Source organism: Bos grunniens, chromosome X (assembly GCF_055505025.1).
Source record: "Bos grunniens cultivar Pamir isolate PY7600 chromosome X, Bosgru_T2T1.0, whole genome shotgun sequence".
Taxonomy (NCBI): Eukaryota; Metazoa; Chordata; class Mammalia; order Artiodactyla; family Bovidae; genus Bos; species Bos grunniens.
This window is the reverse complement of record NC_141194.1, coordinates 45,202,798-45,222,977: the sequence shown is the minus strand read 5'-3', so window position 1 is coordinate 45,222,977 and position 20,180 is coordinate 45,202,798. Positions and strand designations below refer to the sequence as shown.

Here is a 20,180-nt window from a genome sequence, read left to right as displayed (position 1 = left end):
TTGGGGCTGGTGCACTGGGACAACCCAGAGGGATGGTACGGGGAGGAAGGAGGGAAGGGGGTTCGGGATGGGAAACACATGTATACCTGTGGTGGATTCATGTTGATGTATGGCAAAACCAATACAATATTGTAAAGTAATTAACCTCCAATTAAAATAAACAAATTTATATTTAAAAAACATTTATATAAATTACATGAATTTAATTTTCATAAAAGTCAAATATGTTCTGCATAGGACAAAAGACATGCATAAGAAACATAACATAGTTGTACGAGGCCACTGAATGTCATGAATATTAGTAACAAATGAAAAATTAAGTATATGACAGACTGAGCAATTACCGACTCAATGGACACAAATTTGAGCAAATTCCAGGAGATAGTTAAGGACAGGGAAACCTGGCATGCTGCAGTCCATGGGGTCACAAAGAGTTGAAAACCACTTAGTGACTGAACAACAACAACAAGACTGAGCACACATTTCAGTTTAGTATTCTATAACTCCAAGACCATAAACTGCTCTTGAGAGGGTTAGCAAGTAGGAAGGCCAGAGGTCCCCAAGTCACAGGAGGAAACAAACTGCAAGTGGCAGGCAGACTTTTTTCCCCCTTCTCTGTTGAGGAAGACAGTTCTACCTAACACTAACCTTTTTTTTTTTTTTTTTTTTTCTTTTCTTTTCTTTTCTTAAATCTTGGGCTGCTGGCTTTGAAGTGAAGTCGCTCAGTCATGTCTGACTCTTTGTGACCCCATGGGCTGTAGCCTACTGGGCTCCTCCGTCCATGGGATTTTCCAGGCAAGAGTACTGGAGTGTGTTGCCATTTCCTTCTCCAGAGGATCTTCCCGACCCAGGGATCAAACCTGGGTCTCCCACATTGTAGGCAGATGCTTTACCGTCTGAACTACAAGGGAAGCCCTTGACTCAACAAATCAATATTCATCTCAATTGTTTTATGGCCGAGTATGACGCACCTTTTACCATTCTAGCTCAACAATTCATATTGTGGGAGAGGGGCCTGATGAAACTCCCTCAGTCTTGAGGTGTCTCTCTTATCTGATTAGGAGCTCACTGCAGTCTTCAGTCCATGTGGTTGCAAAGATCTGGACATGACTGAGCAACTTTCACTCACTCACTAACAGACATAAAACACCTTGCTAAAGACTAGCAAGTGGGCACTCTTTCTGTCCCCTTCTAATGTCTATGTGGAAGCTTTCCCTATCTCTATTGTAATGTAATAAAACTTTGCTACATAAAAAGCTCTGAGTAGTCAAGCCTTGTCTCTGGCCCCAGATCAAAACTGTCTCCTCTGGGGGTCATGAATCCCGACATAGCACACAGCTCACAAACCACAACCTTTCAATCTTAGTATATATAAATGATAAATGACATATAGAGTTTTGTATAGGAATTCTTGTGCTTCTGGTTGGCACATCATCTACTCTTTAATATGTGAAATTAATACAGACAGTTGTGAGAAGCTGTGGGAAAAAATGTACTTACAAAAGTGGTACAAAAGTGGCACAAAAGTGAATTCAACAGTTAGTGCACATGTTCAACAACATCTTCAACAACAAAAGGTATTTTAACACTATAGAACTTAGTAAGAATATTAGCTTCAACAGTAGCTGTTAAGCACCAGAGTCACATAAGTTACAACAGAATGGGCAAATATTGCCTGAATAACATTCTACTGTTAAAGCTGAAACAGAGTTAAGGCCATTATAGTTCAAACATAGGATACAAATCTTTTGGAGTCATGTCTGTATTTGAAATATGTGACTTTTCTTCAAACTTGTGGTCTTAAATTTCTGTTTTACAAAATCCAAAAGGAAAATGTAGAAGAATTCAATACAGTAGAGGTTATATTAAATAAGAGTAGCATACAAAGCTATAATTGAATGAATTAAAGAAAGCCAAAACATTAAAATTGTAAAACTTACTTGTTACTTGTTGGAACCATCGCTACACTAGGAGTTAGGTAATACATACAATTATTTTCAAGTAGATTACTTTACTTTGCTCTAACATGTTCTTTTCACCAGTGCACCGTTAAACTAGTAAAAACTATACATAAGTATTAGTATATTCCCTTACCAGGGCTTCCCTGGTAGCTCAGTCAGTAAAAAATTTGCCTGGAGTGCAGGAGACCTGGGTTTGATCCCTGGATTGGGAAGATCCCCTGGAAAAGGAAATGGCAACCCACTCCAGTATTCTTGCCTGGAAAATCCTATAGACTGAGGAGCCTGGTGGGCTACAGTCAATGGGGTCGCAAAAGTCAGACACAACTTAGCAACTAAACCACATCCCCTTACAAGAGTAGCACACACTACTGCTACCTGCGAAGTCATCACTCTTGAATGACTTAGTGAGTGAAAGTAAATAAAAAGCATAGAAGTAATATATTAAGGGGAAATATTGGGAATTACAAGACACATGCAGTCCAAATTTTTTAATCAACCAGCCAGTTTGCTAACAAGAGATGATTACCATTGAGGAAGGTTGTATGGAGTGGGAATGTGGTCACCAGTGACCTCTGTCTTATCTGTGGCTGTGATATAGCCATACTGTAATTCCAAGAATCAAAATATTTTTTGCCCTTTCGGCAATCATTTCCTTAAAAAATCTGAACCTCTAGGCTTTTGTCTCAGATGAGGATACTTTGCTTTTAATTTTGTTTCTTCCGCTTTCTCTGGACTAGTCACTTTATCTTCCATTTCTTTCTGCTCCTCCATGGAGGCTGTCTCAGGGACTTCCATGAACATACTTCTCACTATGTGGAGGAGACACCAGAAAGAGAAGCAGTTACCAGGTAATTGAGGCTGCCCAGCTCCCTTGTTGCCTCAGGTCTGCTGGACTCCTGCCCAACTCCCCAAGCATGTGACTGGGCCACCTCTACCCACCTCCATTTTCATTTCTAATTTTAATGATTTGAGTCCTTTCCCTTCTTTTCTTGATGAGTCTGACTATCAATTTTGTTTAGTTTGATGAGTGGGTAGCCATTTCCTTCTCCAGGGGATCATCCTGACCCAAGGATCGAACCTAGGTTTCTTGCATTGCAGGTAGACTCTTTACTGTCTGAGCCACAAAGGAAGCCCAACCAGCTTTTAGTTGTATTGATCTTTGCCATTATTTTCTTCACTTCTATTTCATTTATTTCTGCTCTTATTTTCCTGTTTCCTTCTACTAACGTTGGGTTTTGTTTGATCTTTATTCTCTGATAGCTTTAGGTGTAAGATTGTTGTTGTTCTTCAGTCACAAAGTCATGTCTGACTCTGCAACCCCATGAACTACAGCATGACAGACTTCCCTGTCCTTCACAATCTCCCTGAGTTGCTCAAACGCATCTCCATTGAGTCAGTGATGCCATCCAATCATCTCTTATCTTCTGTTGCCCCCTTCTCCTCCTTCCCTCAATATTTCCCATCATTAAGGTATTTCAAGTGAATCAGCTCTTTGCAGTGGTCAGGACAAAGAAATGGAGGAAAACAATAAAATGAGAAAGACTAGAGATCTCTTCAAGAAAATTAAAGAGACCAAGGGAACATTTCGTGCAAAGATGGGCACAATAAAGGACAGAAATGGTATGGACCTAACAGAAGCAGAAGATATTAAGATGACTTGGTGAGAATACACAGAAGAACTATATGAAAAAGATCTTCATGACCTAGATAAACAGGATGGTGTGATCACTCATCTAGAACCAGACATCCTGGAATGCAAAGTCAAGTGGGTCTTAGGAAGCATCACTATGAACAAAGCTGATGAAGGTGATGAAATTCCAGTTGAACTATTTCAAATCCTAAAAGACGATGCTGTGAGAGTGCTGCATTCAATATGCTAGCAAATCTGGAAAACTCAGCAGTGGCCACAGGACTGGAAAAGGCCAGTTTTCGTTCGAATCCCAAAGAAAAGCAATGCCGAATAATGTTCAAACTACTGCATAATTACACTCATCTCACATGCTAGCAAAGTAATGCTCAAAATTCTCCAAGCCAGGCTTCAACAGTATGTGAACCATGAACTTCCAGATATTCAAGCTGGATTTAGAAAAGCCAGAGGAAGCAGAGATCAAATTGCCAATATCCATTGGATCATCAAAAAAGAAAGAGAGTTCCAGAAAAACATCTACTTCTGTTCTATTGACTATGCCAAAGCCTTTGACAGTGTGGATCACAACAAACTGTGAAAAATTCTTAAAGAGGTGGGAATACCAGACCACCTGACCTGCCTCCTGAGAAATCTGTATGCAGGTCAAGAAGCAACAGTTAGAACTAGACATGAAACAACACACTGCTTCCAAATCGGGAAAGGATTTCGTGAAGGCTGTATATTGTCACTGTACTTATTTAACTTATATTCAGAGTACATCATGAAAAATGTTGGATTGGATGAAGTACAAGCTGAAATCAAGATTTATGGGAGAAATATCAATACCTCAGATATGCAGATGACACCATCCTTATGGGAGAAAGCAAAGAAAAACTGAAGAGCCTCTTGATGAAAGTGAAAGAGGAGAGTTAAAAAGTTGGCTAAAGATTCAACATTCAAAAAACTAAGATCACGGCATGTGGTCCGACCACTTCATGGCAAATATATGGGGAAACAATGGAAATAGTGACAGATTTATTTTGGGGGGCTCCAAAATCACTGCAGATGGTGACTGCAGCCTTGAAATTAAAAGACGCTTGCTCCTTGGAAAGAAAAGCTATGACCAAACTAGACAGCATATTAAAAAGCAGAGACATTACTTTGCCAGCAAAGGTCCATATAATCAAAGCTATGGTTTTTCCAGTAGTCAGTTATGGACGTGAGAGTTGGACTATAAAGAAAGCTGAGCACCGAAGAATTGATGCTTTTGGACGGTGGTGTTGGAGAAGACTTTTGAGAGTCCCCTGGACTGCAAGGAGATCCAACCACTCCATCCTACAGTAAATCAACCTTGAATATTCATTGGAAGGACTGATGCTGACACTGAAACTCGAATAGTTTGGCCACCTGATGTGAAGAACTGACTCATCTGAAAAGATGAATTTCCAGCTATCTAGGAAATGCACACCTCATGTTGGAGGGTCACTTCCTATGCCACAGACAAAAATGCAACTTGGAGGGGCACAAGTTATTGCTCCCATAGTAGTATTGATAATATCTTCATTTTTAGAGAGTGCAGATATTACTTTTTCCACCCAGGGGTGGGATCCATTGCAAGTTTTTCATATTCCATTAACATGATTCAGTTCAGTTCAGTCAGTCTGGTCCAACTCTTTGTGACCCCTTGGACTGCAGCATGCCATGCTTCCCTGTCCAGCACCAACTCCCAACTCAAGTTTGAGATTGTACAAACTCATGATGATCAAGTCGGTGATGCCATTCAACCATATCATCCTGTGTCATCCCCTTCTCCTCCTGCCTTCAATCTTTCCCAACATAAAGGTCTTTTCTAATGAGTTAGCTCTTCACATCAGGTAGTAAAAGTACTGCAGCTTCAGCTTTAGCATTAATCCTTTCAAAGAACATTTAGGACTGATTTCCTTTAGGATCAACTGGTTTGATCTCCTTGCAGTTCAGGGGACTCTCCAAAGTCTTCTCCAACACCACAGTTCAAAACCATCTATTCTTTGTCATTCAGCTTTCTTTATGGTCCAACTTTCACATCCATACATGACTACTGGAAAAACCATAGCTTTGACTATACTGACCTTTATCGGCAAAGTAATGCCTCTGCTTTTTTAGTATGCTGTTTAAGTTTGTCAAAACTTTTCTTCCAAGCAGCAAACTTCTTTTAATTTCATGGTTGCAGTCATCATCTGCAGTAATTTTAGAGATCCCTCAAAATAAAGTTTCTCACTGTTTCCATTGTTTCCTCATCTATTTTCCATGAAGTGATGTGACCAGATGCCATGATCTTAGTTTTTTGAATGTTGAGTTTTAAGCCAACTTATTCACTTTCCTCTTTTACCTTCATCAAGAGGCTCCTCAGTTCCTCTTCACTTTCTGCCATAAGAGTCTTATCATCTGCATATCTGAGGTTACTGATATTTCTCCTGGCAATCTTGATTCCAACTTGTGCTTCACCCAGCCCAGCATTTCGCATGATGTACTCTGAATATAAGTTAAATAAGGAGAGTGACAATATACAACCTTGACGTACTCCTTTTTGCCATTTTGATCCAGTCAGTTGTTCCATGTCCAGTTCTAACTGTTGCTTCTTGACCTGCATACAGGTTTCTCAGGAGGCAGGTCAGGTGGTCTGGTATTTCCATCTCTTGAAGAATTTTCCAGAGTTTGTTGTGATCTACAGTCAAAGGCTTTGGCATAGTCGGTGAAGTAGAAGAAGAGTTTTTTTCTGAAACTCTCTTGCTTTTTCTATGATCCAACAGATGTTCGCAATTTAATCTCTGGTTCCTTTGCTTTTTCTATATCCAGCTTGAACATCTGGAAGTTCTCGATTCATGTACTGTTGAAGCCTAGCTTGGAGAATATTGAGCATTACTTTGATAGCATGTGAAATGAGTGCAATTGTGCAGTAGTTTGAACACTATATAGCATTGCCTTTCTTTGGGATTGGAATGAAAACTGACATTTTCCAGTCCTATACCACTGTTGAGTTTTCCAAATTTTCTGGCATATTGAGTGAAGGACTTTAACAGCATCATCTTTTAGGATTTTAATTAGCTCAGTTGGAATTCCATCACCTCCAATAGCTTTGTTCATAGTGATGCTTCCTGAGGCCCACTTGAATTCACACTCCAGGATGTCTGGCTCTAGGTGAGTGATCACACCCTCTTGGTTATCTGGGTCATTAAGACCTTTTTTGTAGAGTTCTTCTCTGTCTTCTTGTCATCTCTTCTTCATATCTTCTGTTTCTGTTAGGTCCTTGCCATTTATGTTCTTTTGGTGTCCATATTTGCTTAAAATTTTCCCTTGGTAGCTCCAATTTTTTAAATTTTATTAATTTTTTAATTAATTAATTTATTTTAATTGGAGGATAATTACTTTACAATATAGTGATGATTTTTGCCATACATTGACATAAATTATCCACAGGTTTACATGTGTCCCCCCACCCTGAAGTCATCCCCACCTCCCTCCCCACCCCATCCCTTGCATTGTCCCTGGGCACTGGCTTTGGTTGACCTGCTTCATGCATCAAACTTGAACTGGTCATCTATTTTACATATGGTAATATACATGTTTCAATGCTATTCTCTCAAATCATCCCACTCTTGCCTTCTTCCATAGAGTCCAAAAGTTTGCTCATTACATCTTGGTCTCTTTTGCTGCCTTGTATATATGATAATTGTTACTGTCTTTCTAAGTCCATATATATGCATTAATATACAATATTTGTGTTTCTGTTTTGGACTTACTTCACTCTGTATAATAGGCTACAGTTTCATCCACCCATTAGAACTGACTCAAATGCATTTATTTTTATAGCTGAGTAATATTCCATTGTGTATATGTACCACAACTTCCTTATCCATTCATCTGCTGATGGACATCTAGGTTGCTTCCATGTCCTAGCTATTATAAATAATGCTGCAATGAACATTGGGGTACATGCTGCTAGGTTGCTTCAGTCATGTCCGACTCTGTGCGACCCCATAGACGGCAGCCCACCAGGCTCCCCCGTCCCTGGGATTCTCCAGGCAAGAACACTGGAGTGGGTTGCCATTTCCTTCTCCAATGCATGAAAGTGAAAAGTGAAAGTGAAGTCGCTCAGTCATGTCCAACTCTTCACGACCCCATGGATTGCAGCCTACCAGGCTCCTCCATCCATGGGATTTTCCAGGCAAGAGTACTGGAGTAGGGTGCCAGTGCCTTCTCTGTGGGGTACATGTGTCACTTTCAAATCTGGTTTCCTTGATGTGTATGCCCAGGAGTGGGATTGCTGGGTCGTATGGTAGTTCTATTACCAGTTTTTAAAGGAATCTCCACATTGTTCTTCATAGAGGAGCTGAGAATTTATATATGTATAAGCTGGATTTAGAAAATGCAGAGAAATGATAGATCAAATTGCCAACCTCCGTTAGATAATAGAAAAATCAAGGGAGTTCCAAGAAAATCTACTTCTGACTCAGTGACTACACTAAAGCCTTTGATGATGTAGATCACAACAAATCATGGAAAACTCTTAAACAGATGCAATACCAGACCACCTTACCTCTCTCATGAGAAACCTGTATGCAAGACAAAAAGCAACAGTTATAACCAGACATGGAACAATGGACTGGTTTAATTTGGAGAAAGGAGTATATCAAGGCTGTCACCTTGCTTATTTAACTTATATGCAAAGTATATCATGTAGAATGCTGGGTGATTCACAAGGTTGAATCAATATCGCCAGGAGAAATATCAATAACCTTAGATATGCAGATGATACCACCCTAATGGCAGAAAATGAAGAGGAACTTCAGAGCCCTTTGATAAGGATGAAAGAAGAGAGTTAAAAAGCTGGCTCAAAACAACATTCAAAAAACTAAGATCATGGCATCCCTTCCTGTCACTTCATGGCAGATAGAAGGGGAAAACATGGAAGCAGTGACAGATTTTATTTTCTTGTGCTCCAAAATCACTGCATGTAACTATAGACATGAAATTAAAAGACAGTTGCTCCTTGGAAGAAAAGCAAGATAGCATATTAAGAAGCAGAGTCATCCCTTTGTTGACTAAGGTCTGTATAGTCAAAGTTATGGTTTTTCTAATAGTTATACAGAGGTGTGAGAAGGAAGGCTGAGGGCCGAAGAATTGATACTTCAGAATTGTGGTGCTGGAGGAGATTCTTGAGAGTCCTTTGGACAGTAAGGAGATCAAAACAGTCAATCCTAAAGGATATCAACCCTGAATATTCACTGGAAGGATTGATGCTGAAATTCCAATACTTGGTCAGCTGATGTGAAGAGTTGACCTATTGGAAAAGACCCTAAAGCTGAGAAAGATTGAGGGCAGGAGGAGAAGGGGGCAACAAAGCATGAGATGGTTGGATGGCAGCACTGATTCAATGGATATTAGTTTGAGCAAACTCTGGGAGACAGTGAAGGACAGGGAAGCCTGACATGCTGTAGTTCGTGGGGTCACAGATAGTCAGAGATGACTTAGCAATTGAACAACAACAATTGGTCATATTGTTTAAAAATATTTTTCCCAAACAGTAGGTTGTCTTTTCATTTTGCCTATGGTTTCCTTTGCTGTGCAACGGTTTTTAACTTTAATTATGTACCATTTATTTGTTTTGTTTTATTTCCCTTACTTTCAGAGTTCAGATCAGATCAGTCGCTCAGTCGTGTCTGACTCTTTGCGACCCCATGAATCGCAGCACGCCAGGCCTCCCTGTCCATCACCAACTCCTGGAGTTCACTCAGACTCACGTCCATCAAGTCAGTGATGCCATCCAGCCATCTCATCCTCTGTCGACCCCTTCTCCTCCTGCCCCCAATCCCTCCCAGCACCAGAGTCTTTTCCAATGAGTCAACTCTTCGCATGAGGTGGCCAAAGTACTGGAGTTTCAGCTTTAGCATCATTCCTTCCAAAGAAATCCCAGGGCTGATCTCCTTCAGAATGGACTGGTTGGATCTCCTTGCAGTCCAAGGGACACTCAAGAGTCTTCTCCAACACCACAGTTCAAAAGTATCAATTCTTCGGTGCTCAGCCTTCTTCACAGTCCAACTCTCACATCCATACATGACCACAGGAAAAACCATAGCCTTGACTAGACGAACCTTGGTTGGCAAAGACCCAAATAAATATTGCTGTGATTAATATTGAAGTGTATTCTGCCTAAATTTTTCTCTAGGAGTTTTATAAATTTTTATGAAGTTTTAATAAATTTATAAGCTTTCTAAATTTATTGTCTAGGAGTATCCAGTCTCCCATATAGATCTTTAATGCATTTTGAGTTTATTTGTGTTTATGGTGTTAGGTGGTGGTTTAGTCACTAAGTCATGTCCAACTCTTGCGACCCCATGGACTTTAGCCTGCCAGGCTCCTCTGTCCATGGGATTCTCCAGGGAAGAATACTGGAGTGGGTTGCCATTTCCTTCTCCAGGGGATCTTCCCGGAATCAAACCTGGGTCTCCTGCATTGCAGGCAGATTCTTTACCGACTGAGCTACAAGGGAAGATCCTATGGTGTTAGAGAATGTCCTAATTTCATTTTCTAAATGTATCTGTCCAGATTTCCCAGCCTCACTTTCTGAAGGGACTATCTTTTCTCCACTGTATATTCTTGATTCCTTTGTCATAGATTAATTGACCAGAAGTGTGTGGGTTTATTTCTGAGCTCTCTATGATATCCCACTGATCTATGTGTCTGTTTTTGTGTCAACACCAGTACTGTTTATATGACAGTATCATTGTCTGAATTCAGGAAGTATGGTTCATTGAGCTCTATTTTTTCTCAAGATCACTTTGGGTATTTGAGGCATTATAATTTTTAAATATAATTTTTTTTCAATATAATTTTTAAAAATTATTTTAGTTCTGTGAAAAATGTCACTGGTATTTTGATAGAGATTGGATTCATTCTGGAGATTGCCTTGGGTAATATGGTCATTTAAACCACATTTATTCCTTTAATCAAAGAACATGATATATCTTTCAATCTATTAATTTTGTCTTCAATTTCTTTCATGGATATGTTATGATTGTTAGAGCATAGGTCTTTTTCCTTCTTAGGTAAGTTTATTGTTAGGTATTTTGTTCTATTTATGCAATAGGAAATAGAATTTTTCAATTACTTTCTTTTTTGGTAATTTGTTTTCAGTGTATAAATACATGACAGATTTCTGTATGTGAATACTGTATTCTGCATTTCACTGAATACATTGATGAGATGTAGTTTTCTGGTGACCTCTTTAGAACTTTTCTCTGTATAGTATTATGTTATCTGGAGATAGCTACCATTTTACTTCTCCCTTTCCAATTTGAATTCAATTTATTTCTTTTTCTTCTCTGATTGTTGTGGTTAGGACTTCCAAACTATGTTGAATAAAAGTGATTTAAGAGAATAGCATTGAAACTTATACATTATATACCATATGTATACATATATGTATACATATATACCATATGTATACATATATGTATACATATATACCATATGTATACATATATGTATACATATATACCATATGTAAAACAGATATCCAGTGGAAGTTTGATATATGACATAGGGAAACCAAAGCCGGTGCTCTGTGAAAAACTGAAGGATGGGGTGGAGAGGGAGGACAGAGGGGTTTCAGGAGGGAGAGAACATATATGCCTGAGGCCAATACATGTTGATGTATGGCAGAGGCCATCAGAATATTGTTATTATTCTCCTATTAAATAAATCTTAAAAACAGATAACAACTAAGACCTGCTGCATCCTACAGAGAACTATATTAAATACCATGCAACAACTTATAATAGAAAACAATCTGAAAAAGAACACATATATGTGTGTGTGTATATATATATACATGTATATATATATATATGTATGTGTGTGTATGTGTGTATATATATATATATATATATATGTGTGTGTATATATATATATATATATGTGTGTGTGTATATATATATATATATATATATATCAGTTCAGTCGCTCAGTCGTGTCCGATTCTTTGCGACCCCATGAATCTCAGCATGCCAGGCCTCCCTGTCCATCAACAACTCCTGGAGTTTACCCAAATTCATGTCCATCGAGTTGGTGATGCCATCCAGCCATCTCATCCTCTGTCATCCCTTTCTCCTCCTTCCTTCAATCTTTTCCAGCATGAGGGTCTTTTCAAATGAATCAGCTCTCTGCATCAGGTGGCCAAAGTACTGGAGTTTCACCTTCAACAGCAGTCCTTCCAATGAACACCCAAGACTGATCTCCTTTAGGATGGACTGGTTGGATCTCCTTGCAGTCCAAGGGACTCTCAAGAGTCTTCTCCAACACCACAGTTCAAAAGCATCAGTTCTTCAGTGCTCAGCATTCTTTATAGTCCAACTCTCACATCCATACTTGACTACTGGAAAAACCATAGCCTTGACTAGATGGACCTTTGTAGGCAAAGTAATGTCTCTGCTTCTTAATGTGCTGTCTAGGTTGGTCATAACTTTCCTTCCACAGAGCAAGCATCTTTTAATTTTATGGCTGCAATCACCATCCGCAGTGATTTTGGAGCCCAGAAAAATAAAGTCAGCCACTGTTTCCACTGTTTCCCCAGCTATTTGCCATGAAGTGATGGGGCCAGATGCCATGATCTTAGTTTTCTGAATATTGAGCTTTAAGTCAACTTTTTCACTCTCCTCTTTTACTTTCATCAAGAGGCCCTTTAGTTCTTATTCACTTTCTGCCATAAGGGTGGTGTCATCTGCATATCTGAGGTTATTGATATTTCTCCCGACAATCTTGATTCCAGCTTGTGCTTCTTCCAGCCCAGCGTTTCTCATGATGTACTCTGCATATATGTTAAATAAGCAGGGTGACAAAATACAGCCTTGACGAACTCCTTTTTCTATTTGGAACCAATCTTTTGTCCCATGTCCAGTTCTAACTGTTGCTTCCTGACCTGCATATAGGTTTCTCAAGAGGCAGATCAGGTGGTCTGGTATTCCCATCTCTTTCAGAATTTTCCACAGTTTATTGTCATCCACACTGTCAAAGGCTTTGGCATAGCCTATAAAGCAGTAATAGATGTTTTTCTGGAACTCTCGCTTTTTCGATGATCCAGCAGATGCTGGCAATTTGATCTCTGATTCCTCTGCCTTTTCTAAAACCAGCTTGAACATCTGAAAGTTCACAGTTCACGTATTGCTGAAGCCTGGCTTGGAGAATTTTGAGCATTACTCTACTAGCATGTGAGATGACTGCAATTGTGCAGTTAATATTCAGTTAATATTTGTCTTATTTACCTGAAACAAGTATCATTAGATAAAAAGTTTAATTGCATTCATTAAATTCTATTCAGTGTTAAATAAATATAAGGTGCCAGTTCATAGCAAACACCTTCTTCCAACAACACAAGAGATGACTCTACACATGGATGTCACCAGATGGTCAATACTGAAATCAGTTTGATTATATTCTTTCCAGCCAAAGAAGGAGAAGCTCTATACAGTCAGCAAAAAAAGACCAGGAGCTGACTGTGGCTCAGATCATGACCTCCTTATTGCCAAATTCAGACTTAAATTGAAGAAAGTAGGGAAAATCACTAGACCATTCAGGTATGACCTAAATCAAATCCCTTATGATTATACAGTGGAAGTGACAAATAGATTCCAGGGATTAGACCTGATAGACAGAGTCCGTGAAGAACTATGGACAGAGGTTCATGACATTGTACAGGAGCCAATTATCAAGACCATCCCCAAGATAAAAAATGCAAGAAGGCAAAATGGTTGCCTGAGGAGGCCTTGAAAATAGCTGTGAAAAGAAGAGATGCCAAAGGCAAAGGAGAAAAGGAAAGATAAACCCATTTGAATGCAGAGTTCCAAAAAATACCAAGGAGAGATAAGAAAGCCTTCCTTAGTGATCAGTGCAAGGAAGTAGAAGACAATAATAGAATGGGAAAGACTAGAGATCTTTTCAAGAAAATGAGAGATACCAAGGGAACGTTTCATGCAAAGATGGGTACAATAAAGGACAGAAATGGTATGGACCTAACAGAAACAGAAGATATTAAGAAAACGTGACAAGAATACACAGAAGAACTATATGAAAAAGATCTTCATGACCTAGATAACCAGAATCGTGTGATCACTCACCTAAAACCAGACATCCTGGAATGCAAAGTCAAATGGGCCTTAGGAAACATCACTACAAACAAAGCTAGTGGAGGCAATGGAATTCCACTTGAGCTATTTCAAATCCTAAAAGATGATGCTGTGGAAGTGCTTCACGCAATATGCCAGCAAATTTGGAAAACTCAGCACTGGCCACAGGGCTGGAAAATGTCAGTTTTCATTCCAATCCCAAAGAAAGGCAGCGCCAAAGAATGTTCAAACTACTGCACAATTTAACTCGTCTCACATGCTAGCAAAATAATGCTCAAAATATTCCAAGCAAGGCTTCAACAGTATATGAACTGTGAAATTCCAGATATTCAAGGTGGATTTAGAAAAGCTAGAGGAATCAGTGGAGAAAGCAATGGCAACCCACTCCAGTACTCTTGCTTGGCAAATCCCATGGACGGAGGAGCCTGGTAAGCTGCAGTCCATGGGGTCGCTAAGAGTTGGACACGACTGAGCGACTTCACTTTCACTTTTCACTTTCATGCATTGGAGAAGAAAATGGCAACCCACTCCAGTGTTCTTGTCTGGAGAATACCAGGGACGGGGGAGCCTGGTGGTCTGCTGTCTCTGGGGTCGCACAGAGTCGGACACGACTGAAGCGACTTAGCAGCAGCAGCCACAGCAGAAGAAGCAGAGATCAAATTGCCACCATCTGTTGGATCATCGAAAAAGCAAGAGAGTTCCAGAAAAACATCTCTTTCTGCTTTATTGACTATGCAAAATCCTTTGACTTTGTGGATCACAACAAACTGGAAAATCCTTAAAGAGATGGGAATACAAGATCACCTTACCTGCCTCTTGACAAATCTGTATGCAGGTCAAGAAGCAACAATTAGAACTAGACATGGGACAACAGACTGGTTCTAAATCAGAAAAGGAGTATGTCAAGGCTGTATATTATCACCCTGCTTATTTAACTTATATGCAGAGTACATCATATGAAATGGCAGGCTGGATGAAGAACAAGCTGGAATCAAGATTGCCAGGAGAAGTATCAATAACCTGAGATACACAGATGACACCAGCCTTATGGGAGAAAGTGAAGAAGAACTAAAGAGAGTCTTGATGAAAGTGAAGGAGAGTGAAAAAGTTGGCGTAAAACTCGACATTCAGAAAACTAAGATCATGGCATCTGGTCCCATGACTTGATGGCAAATTGTTAGGGAAACAATGGAAACAGTGAGAGACTTTATTTTGGGGGCCTCCAAAATCACTGCAGACAGTGACTGCAGCCATGAAATTAAAAGACGCTTTCTCCTGGAAGAAAAGTTGTGACCAACCTAAACGGCATATTAAAAAGCAGAGACATTACTTTGCCAACAAAGGTCCATCTAGTCAAAACTATGGTTTTACCAGTAGCCATGTATGGATGCGAGAGTTGGGCTATAAAGGAAGCTGAGCGCTGAAGAATTGATGGTTTTGAACTATGGTGTTGGAGAAGACTCTTGAGAGTCCCTTTCATTGCAAGGAGATCAAACCAGTCACTTCTAAAGGAAATCAGTCCTGAATATTAATTGTAAGAGGTGATGCTGAAGCTGAATACGTTGGCCAACTGATGTGAAGAACTGACTCATTGGAAATGACCCTGATGCTGGGAAAGACTGAAGGCAGGAGAAGGGGATGACATAGCATTAGATGGTTGGATGGCATCACTGACTCAGTGGACATGAGTTTGAGCAGGCTCTGGGAGTTGGTGATGGACAGGGAAGCCTGGTGTGCTTCAGTCCATGGTACCTCAAAGAGTCGGACAGGACTGAGTGACTGAACTGAACTGAACTGAATTCATACATATGTATATATAGATAAATATATCTGTGCTAAGGGGTATGTATTTGTACTACATGTATTGGTACTGATACTTAGGGGAAAAAATATCTGAATATTTGTATTATTGTAACCTCTACCTGAATATTTGTCTTGTTGCAACCCCAACCCGAATCATAAATATTTTTCTAATCCTGATTCTGATGTATCCTGTCCTCTTATTTAGATTAAAATTTTGCTACTTTTCACTAAATTTTTGCTACTTTTCATTCTAGGGTTTTGCAAATTTTATGGATTCTAAAAATGGATTTAAGAATTCCTTAGTTTTAGGTTTCCCTTTATGTCTGTAAACTTCACAATATTCAAAGACTTCAATATACTTTCAAACCTTATTGACTCTACCAAACCAGGTTTCATTACCTAGTTTTACACGTGAGGTAATTGAGGCTTAGAAAGGTGGAATGATTTACTCAAGCTCCCATTATGAGTGAGAAGCAGAAATGGCATTTGAACCCATGTCAGTAGATTCCCACAATCTTGTTTTTAAGAGTGTGACTTAAGAAGAAGAAAGTTATACTAGTTTAGGTCCAGGTATTAGTGCTATCTCAACAAAGCAAAAATGTTTTCCAAAAATAAATATGCTGACGTATTGAAATTTGAACTTTCAATAAAATCAATTTCTAACCTATGCATTTCTTTCTTTAAACTGTACTGCTATCAATAAAATGTCTTCCTTGTTAGATTTACTTACATAGGAATTCATCTTCCATTTTGAAACTCTTTTGAAACTTTTGTTTGAAAAACAGAGCATTCTCTGTGTGGACAAAGACTGTTTCCTGTCATTTCAATAAACAAAAAATGTTGCCTTCCATTCCCTTGAACAAAAGATATTTTGGCCATCAAGCCATCAGTCACTGAGCTGCCCCTGATAGTATACTCTGAGGGGCATTCAAGATGGAGATAAAGAGGATACTGGCCCTAGATAGTTAAGATGTATATGAAAGGAGTAATTTCAATGAACCCAGACTCCCGAATCTTACCATCTTTGGAAAGGCAAAAAAAAAAAAAAAAATAATAATAATCATTAACTTGAGATATCTATATTGTGATTAGCAACAATCTTTGAATGTTTTACTACATTTTTTTTCAGCAAAAAAAAAATAATCCTATATTACCTGGCTCCTCCCTTATCCCTTTGGAATAGTTTCTTAGAACTATCTGAGACGCTTTATCCTGAGCTGTAGTATTCAGGAAGCCATTAAATAAAACATAATTCTCAACTTCTAGGTGCTTTTTTTTTTTTTTTTTCAGTCATCAGTTTTGGCAACCACAAAGGGAAACAAGCAGATTTCTCTCTTTCATCTGAACTCTATGAGGAATCAAAGCTTTGGTACCAGCAGAAGCCCTCTTGTGCCTGCTCACCTCCTTGGAGAGTCCAAATTAATTTGGGTGAGTTTCCCTTGGGCCTTGGATCTCCTGTTATTGGCTGGTGATACTAAGTTTTATTCAATATTATTAAACTCCTCACTGGATGAGTAGATTTTCCTTAAAACGTAGTTTCAAGAGGAGGTACTTGAGTACCTCTGAGTTGGGAATCCTCAGCCAAAAGATGCTGGGAAGATTTTGCTCAGTTGAAAGACACCAAGTGGGTTATCATCAGTTGAGAGACACTGGGAATATTTTATTATGTTACATAAAGAATTTATACTTACAATAACTTGCTTAACTGAGAATTAAAGTAAATCTCACCTAAACATAGCCTAATTAGGATTCCTTTGACATACTAAAATTACTTTTTAAAATTTTCTTGCTTGTTCAGCTAGAAAAAATCCAGTTTGATAAAATGTCTTTTCAGAATTTTGACCTTAAAAAAGCAAAAGCCCTTCTACAGGGAACTTGAACTTCTCTCTGTATGTCTTTTAGATGTAGATGTTCTAACTGATCTTCTTTTAGATGTAGATGTCTAGCTGATCAGATGTTCTAACTGATCTTCCTTTAGATGTAGATGTTCTAACTGATCAGTAGAAGATCTAACTTATCTTCCTATGAAAAGCTTTGTCACTGCAATGCAGAAGGTACATATTGTGCATATTTGGCAGCAAGGTAAACAGACTGAGATTATGAGCAGTCTTTGGCTGGCTGTGACAACTCTCTGAGGCCTTTGACAACTTCACCTTCATGCATCTGCCTGTACAATGAAACTTTTTCTTTCTAAGACTGTTTTGAGAAGTAAACTTTCTAGATTTTCCTTTGCACTCTTTTGTTTGGATGCCCCTCATGTCTTACCGGTTTGAGTCAATATTAAGATACTATTTGTCAATGGGCAGATGATGGATTCTTTAAATTGGAGAAACTTTTAAACTGGTAAATTTTTAAAGAGTTTTCTGTTTTATTTGTATCTATTTTAAAAATAAAAACAAATTAGAAAGTGTATAAAAAATATGTAAGAGCTAACTTAAGAACTACCTTGCTGTCATTGTTCAGTTTCCAAGTCGTTTCTGACTCTTTGTGATCCCATGGACAGCACAGCACAGCAGGCCTCCTTGTCCCTCACCATCTCCCATAGTTTGCCCAAGTTCATGTTCATTGAATCAGTGATGCCATCCAACTATCTTATCCTCTGCTGCCCTCTTCTCCTGCTGCCTTCAATCTTTCCCAGCATCAGGGTCTTCCAGTGAGTCAACTGTTCGTATCAGGTGGCCAAATTATTGGAGCTTCAGCTTCAGTATCAGTTCTTCCAATGAGTATTCAGGGTTGATTTCCTTTAGGACTGACTGGCTTGATCTTGCTGTCCAACAGACTCTAGATCTTCTCCAGCAACACAGTTCAAAAACTTCAATTCTTTGGCACTCTGCCTTCTTTATGGTCCAACTTTCACATGCATACTTGACTAACCAAGAACTACCTTAGGCTAAAACAAACAAAAATAACAAGGAAAAAATTGTTTGGGATGCCTTACTTGTGGTTTTGGTTTCACGTTAATGTGTCTTACAGATGCTAATTGAAACATTGGTTAATTACAGCTCATGTGGCTCAATATAAAAAAAAATCCAATCAAAAAATGAGGGAAGATCTAAATAGACATTTCTCCAAAGAAGACATATGGATGACCAAAAAGCACATGAAAAGATGCTCAACATCACTCATTATTAAAGAAATGCAAATCAAAACTCCAATAAGGTATCACCTCACACAGGATAAAATGGCCACCATCAAAAACTCTATACACAAAAAATGCTGGAGAGGATGTGGAGAAAAAAAAGAAGATGTGGTACGTGCAATAGAATATTACTCAGTAATAAAAAGAACAAAATAATGCCATTTGCATCAACATAAATGGACCTAGAGATTTTCATACTGAGTGAAGTAAGTCAGACAGAGAAAGGCTAATATCATATGATATTGCTTATATGTGGAATCTTAAAAAAGGGGAGTACAAATAAACTTACTTACAAAACAGAAGCAGAGACACAGATGTAGCAAGTAATCTTGTGGTTACCAGGTGATAAGCTGGGGGGAGGGATAAATTGTGAGTTTGAGACTGACATATACACACTACTATATATAAAATATATAACTAACAATAACCTGCCATATAGCACAGGGAACTCTATTCAGTACTCTGTAATGGCCTACATAGGAAAAGAATCTTTAAAAAAAAAGAGTGGAATTGTTTATACGTATAATTGATTCACTTTGTTGTACACTTGAAAATAAAAAAACATGGTAAATTAACTATACTCTAATAAAAATTTTAAAAACATCATTGGTTACTTAATGCTAACTAGAGTGATTAACAGAAAAAAAAGATGACGGAAAGTCTATAGACTTCTTCCCAACAAGATGGAAAATTTTTAATTGAACTATAATTGATTTACAAAATTGTGTTAATCAAATTAAAGATTGACAAAAGGGCCTGAGTCCCTTGATTCAATCCCTCACTTGAGGAACCCAAAGCCTTTGTATAAAAATAGATAAAATGGCTGGGGGATAAAAAGGAAAGCTTCTAGGACTTCTTGTGGGACCAAAGCTTGTTGATAGGCTCTTAATGAAAACTAAAGGTATAAAAGTTGACAAGACTGAGATGAAAGTTCTGCTTAGTCATTCAGTCATGTCCAACTCTTTGTGACCCCATTGTAGCCTACCAGGCTCCTCTGTTCATAGAATTTTCCAGGCAAGAATACTGGAGTAGGTAGCCATTTCCTTCTCAATGGGATTTCCCCAGGCCAGGGATCTCTTGTGTCTCCTGTATCGGCAGGCAGAGTCTTTCCCACTGTGCCACTAGGAAGCCCATATTGAAATTGGCTTTGAATAAAATGATTATATCTATTTCACCCAATTTTATCATGGAATAGACATTATATCTCACTGGGGAATGCTTCCCCTGCCTGGAATTATAAGACAGGGCATATAAATCTGCCCTTCAGACAGTATTGATTAAACATACTAAAAGAATCAACAGGGTTAACTGAGTCTGCACAATATGAAATAAAAACTGGGAGCTAATATACAGGGGCTAGTAAAAATAGTAATAGAGATTTTTGCTCTGGGTATAAACTGTGTGCTCAGAAAGAGGGCCATTGTTGAATGCCTTGTTCAACCCTTTGAAGGCATGGTAAATTGAACCTAAAGTTCTAGAACATAAAACAC

The 20,180-nt window shown here is 38.7% G+C and overlaps 2 protein-coding genes and 1 pseudogene across 10 annotated transcripts in view; 1 reads left to right on the top strand and 2 right to left on the bottom strand.

Moving 5' to 3' along the window:
* The window catches only part of LOC147340247 (zinc finger X-linked protein ZXDB-like), a 115,469-nt gene that overhangs the window by 17,402 nt on the left and 77,887 nt on the right, over nt 1-20,180 (bottom strand). The window contains exon 2 of one of the 5 annotated variants that reach the window (XM_086390062.1): nt 1,424-2,770. The exons of 2 other annotated variants lie outside the window; for them this stretch is intronic. In XM_086390062.1, coding sequence (XP_086246188.1) covers nt 2,768-2,770 — 3 coding nt within the window. In that variant the 3' untranslated portion in view covers nt 1,424-2,767. Of the gene's footprint in view, nt 1-1,423; nt 2,771-17,897; nt 19,041-20,180 lie in introns of those variants that run through there. 2 more of the 5 variants (XR_015159911.1, XR_015159912.1) reach the window with 2 other exon arrangements.
* LOC147340248 (zinc finger X-linked protein ZXDB-like) overlaps nt 1-20,180 on the top strand; it is a 150,395-nt gene that overhangs the window by 86,385 nt on the left and 43,830 nt on the right. For 2 of the 5 annotated variants that reach the window (XR_015159909.1, XM_086390054.1), the window contains exon 2: nt 16,842-16,979. Coding sequence is in view for 4 of the 5 variants with exons in the window: in XM_086390054.1 (XP_086246180.1) it covers nt 16,842-16,979 (138 nt within the window). In the remaining variant the exon portion in view is untranslated. Of the gene's footprint in view, nt 1-9,256; nt 9,762-16,841; nt 19,297-20,180 lie in introns of those variants that run through there. The other 3 variants (XM_086390055.1, XM_086390053.1, XM_086390056.1) reach the window with 3 other exon arrangements.
* On the bottom strand, nt 2,435-2,762 carry LOC147340249 (cAMP-regulated phosphoprotein 19 pseudogene; annotated as a pseudogene).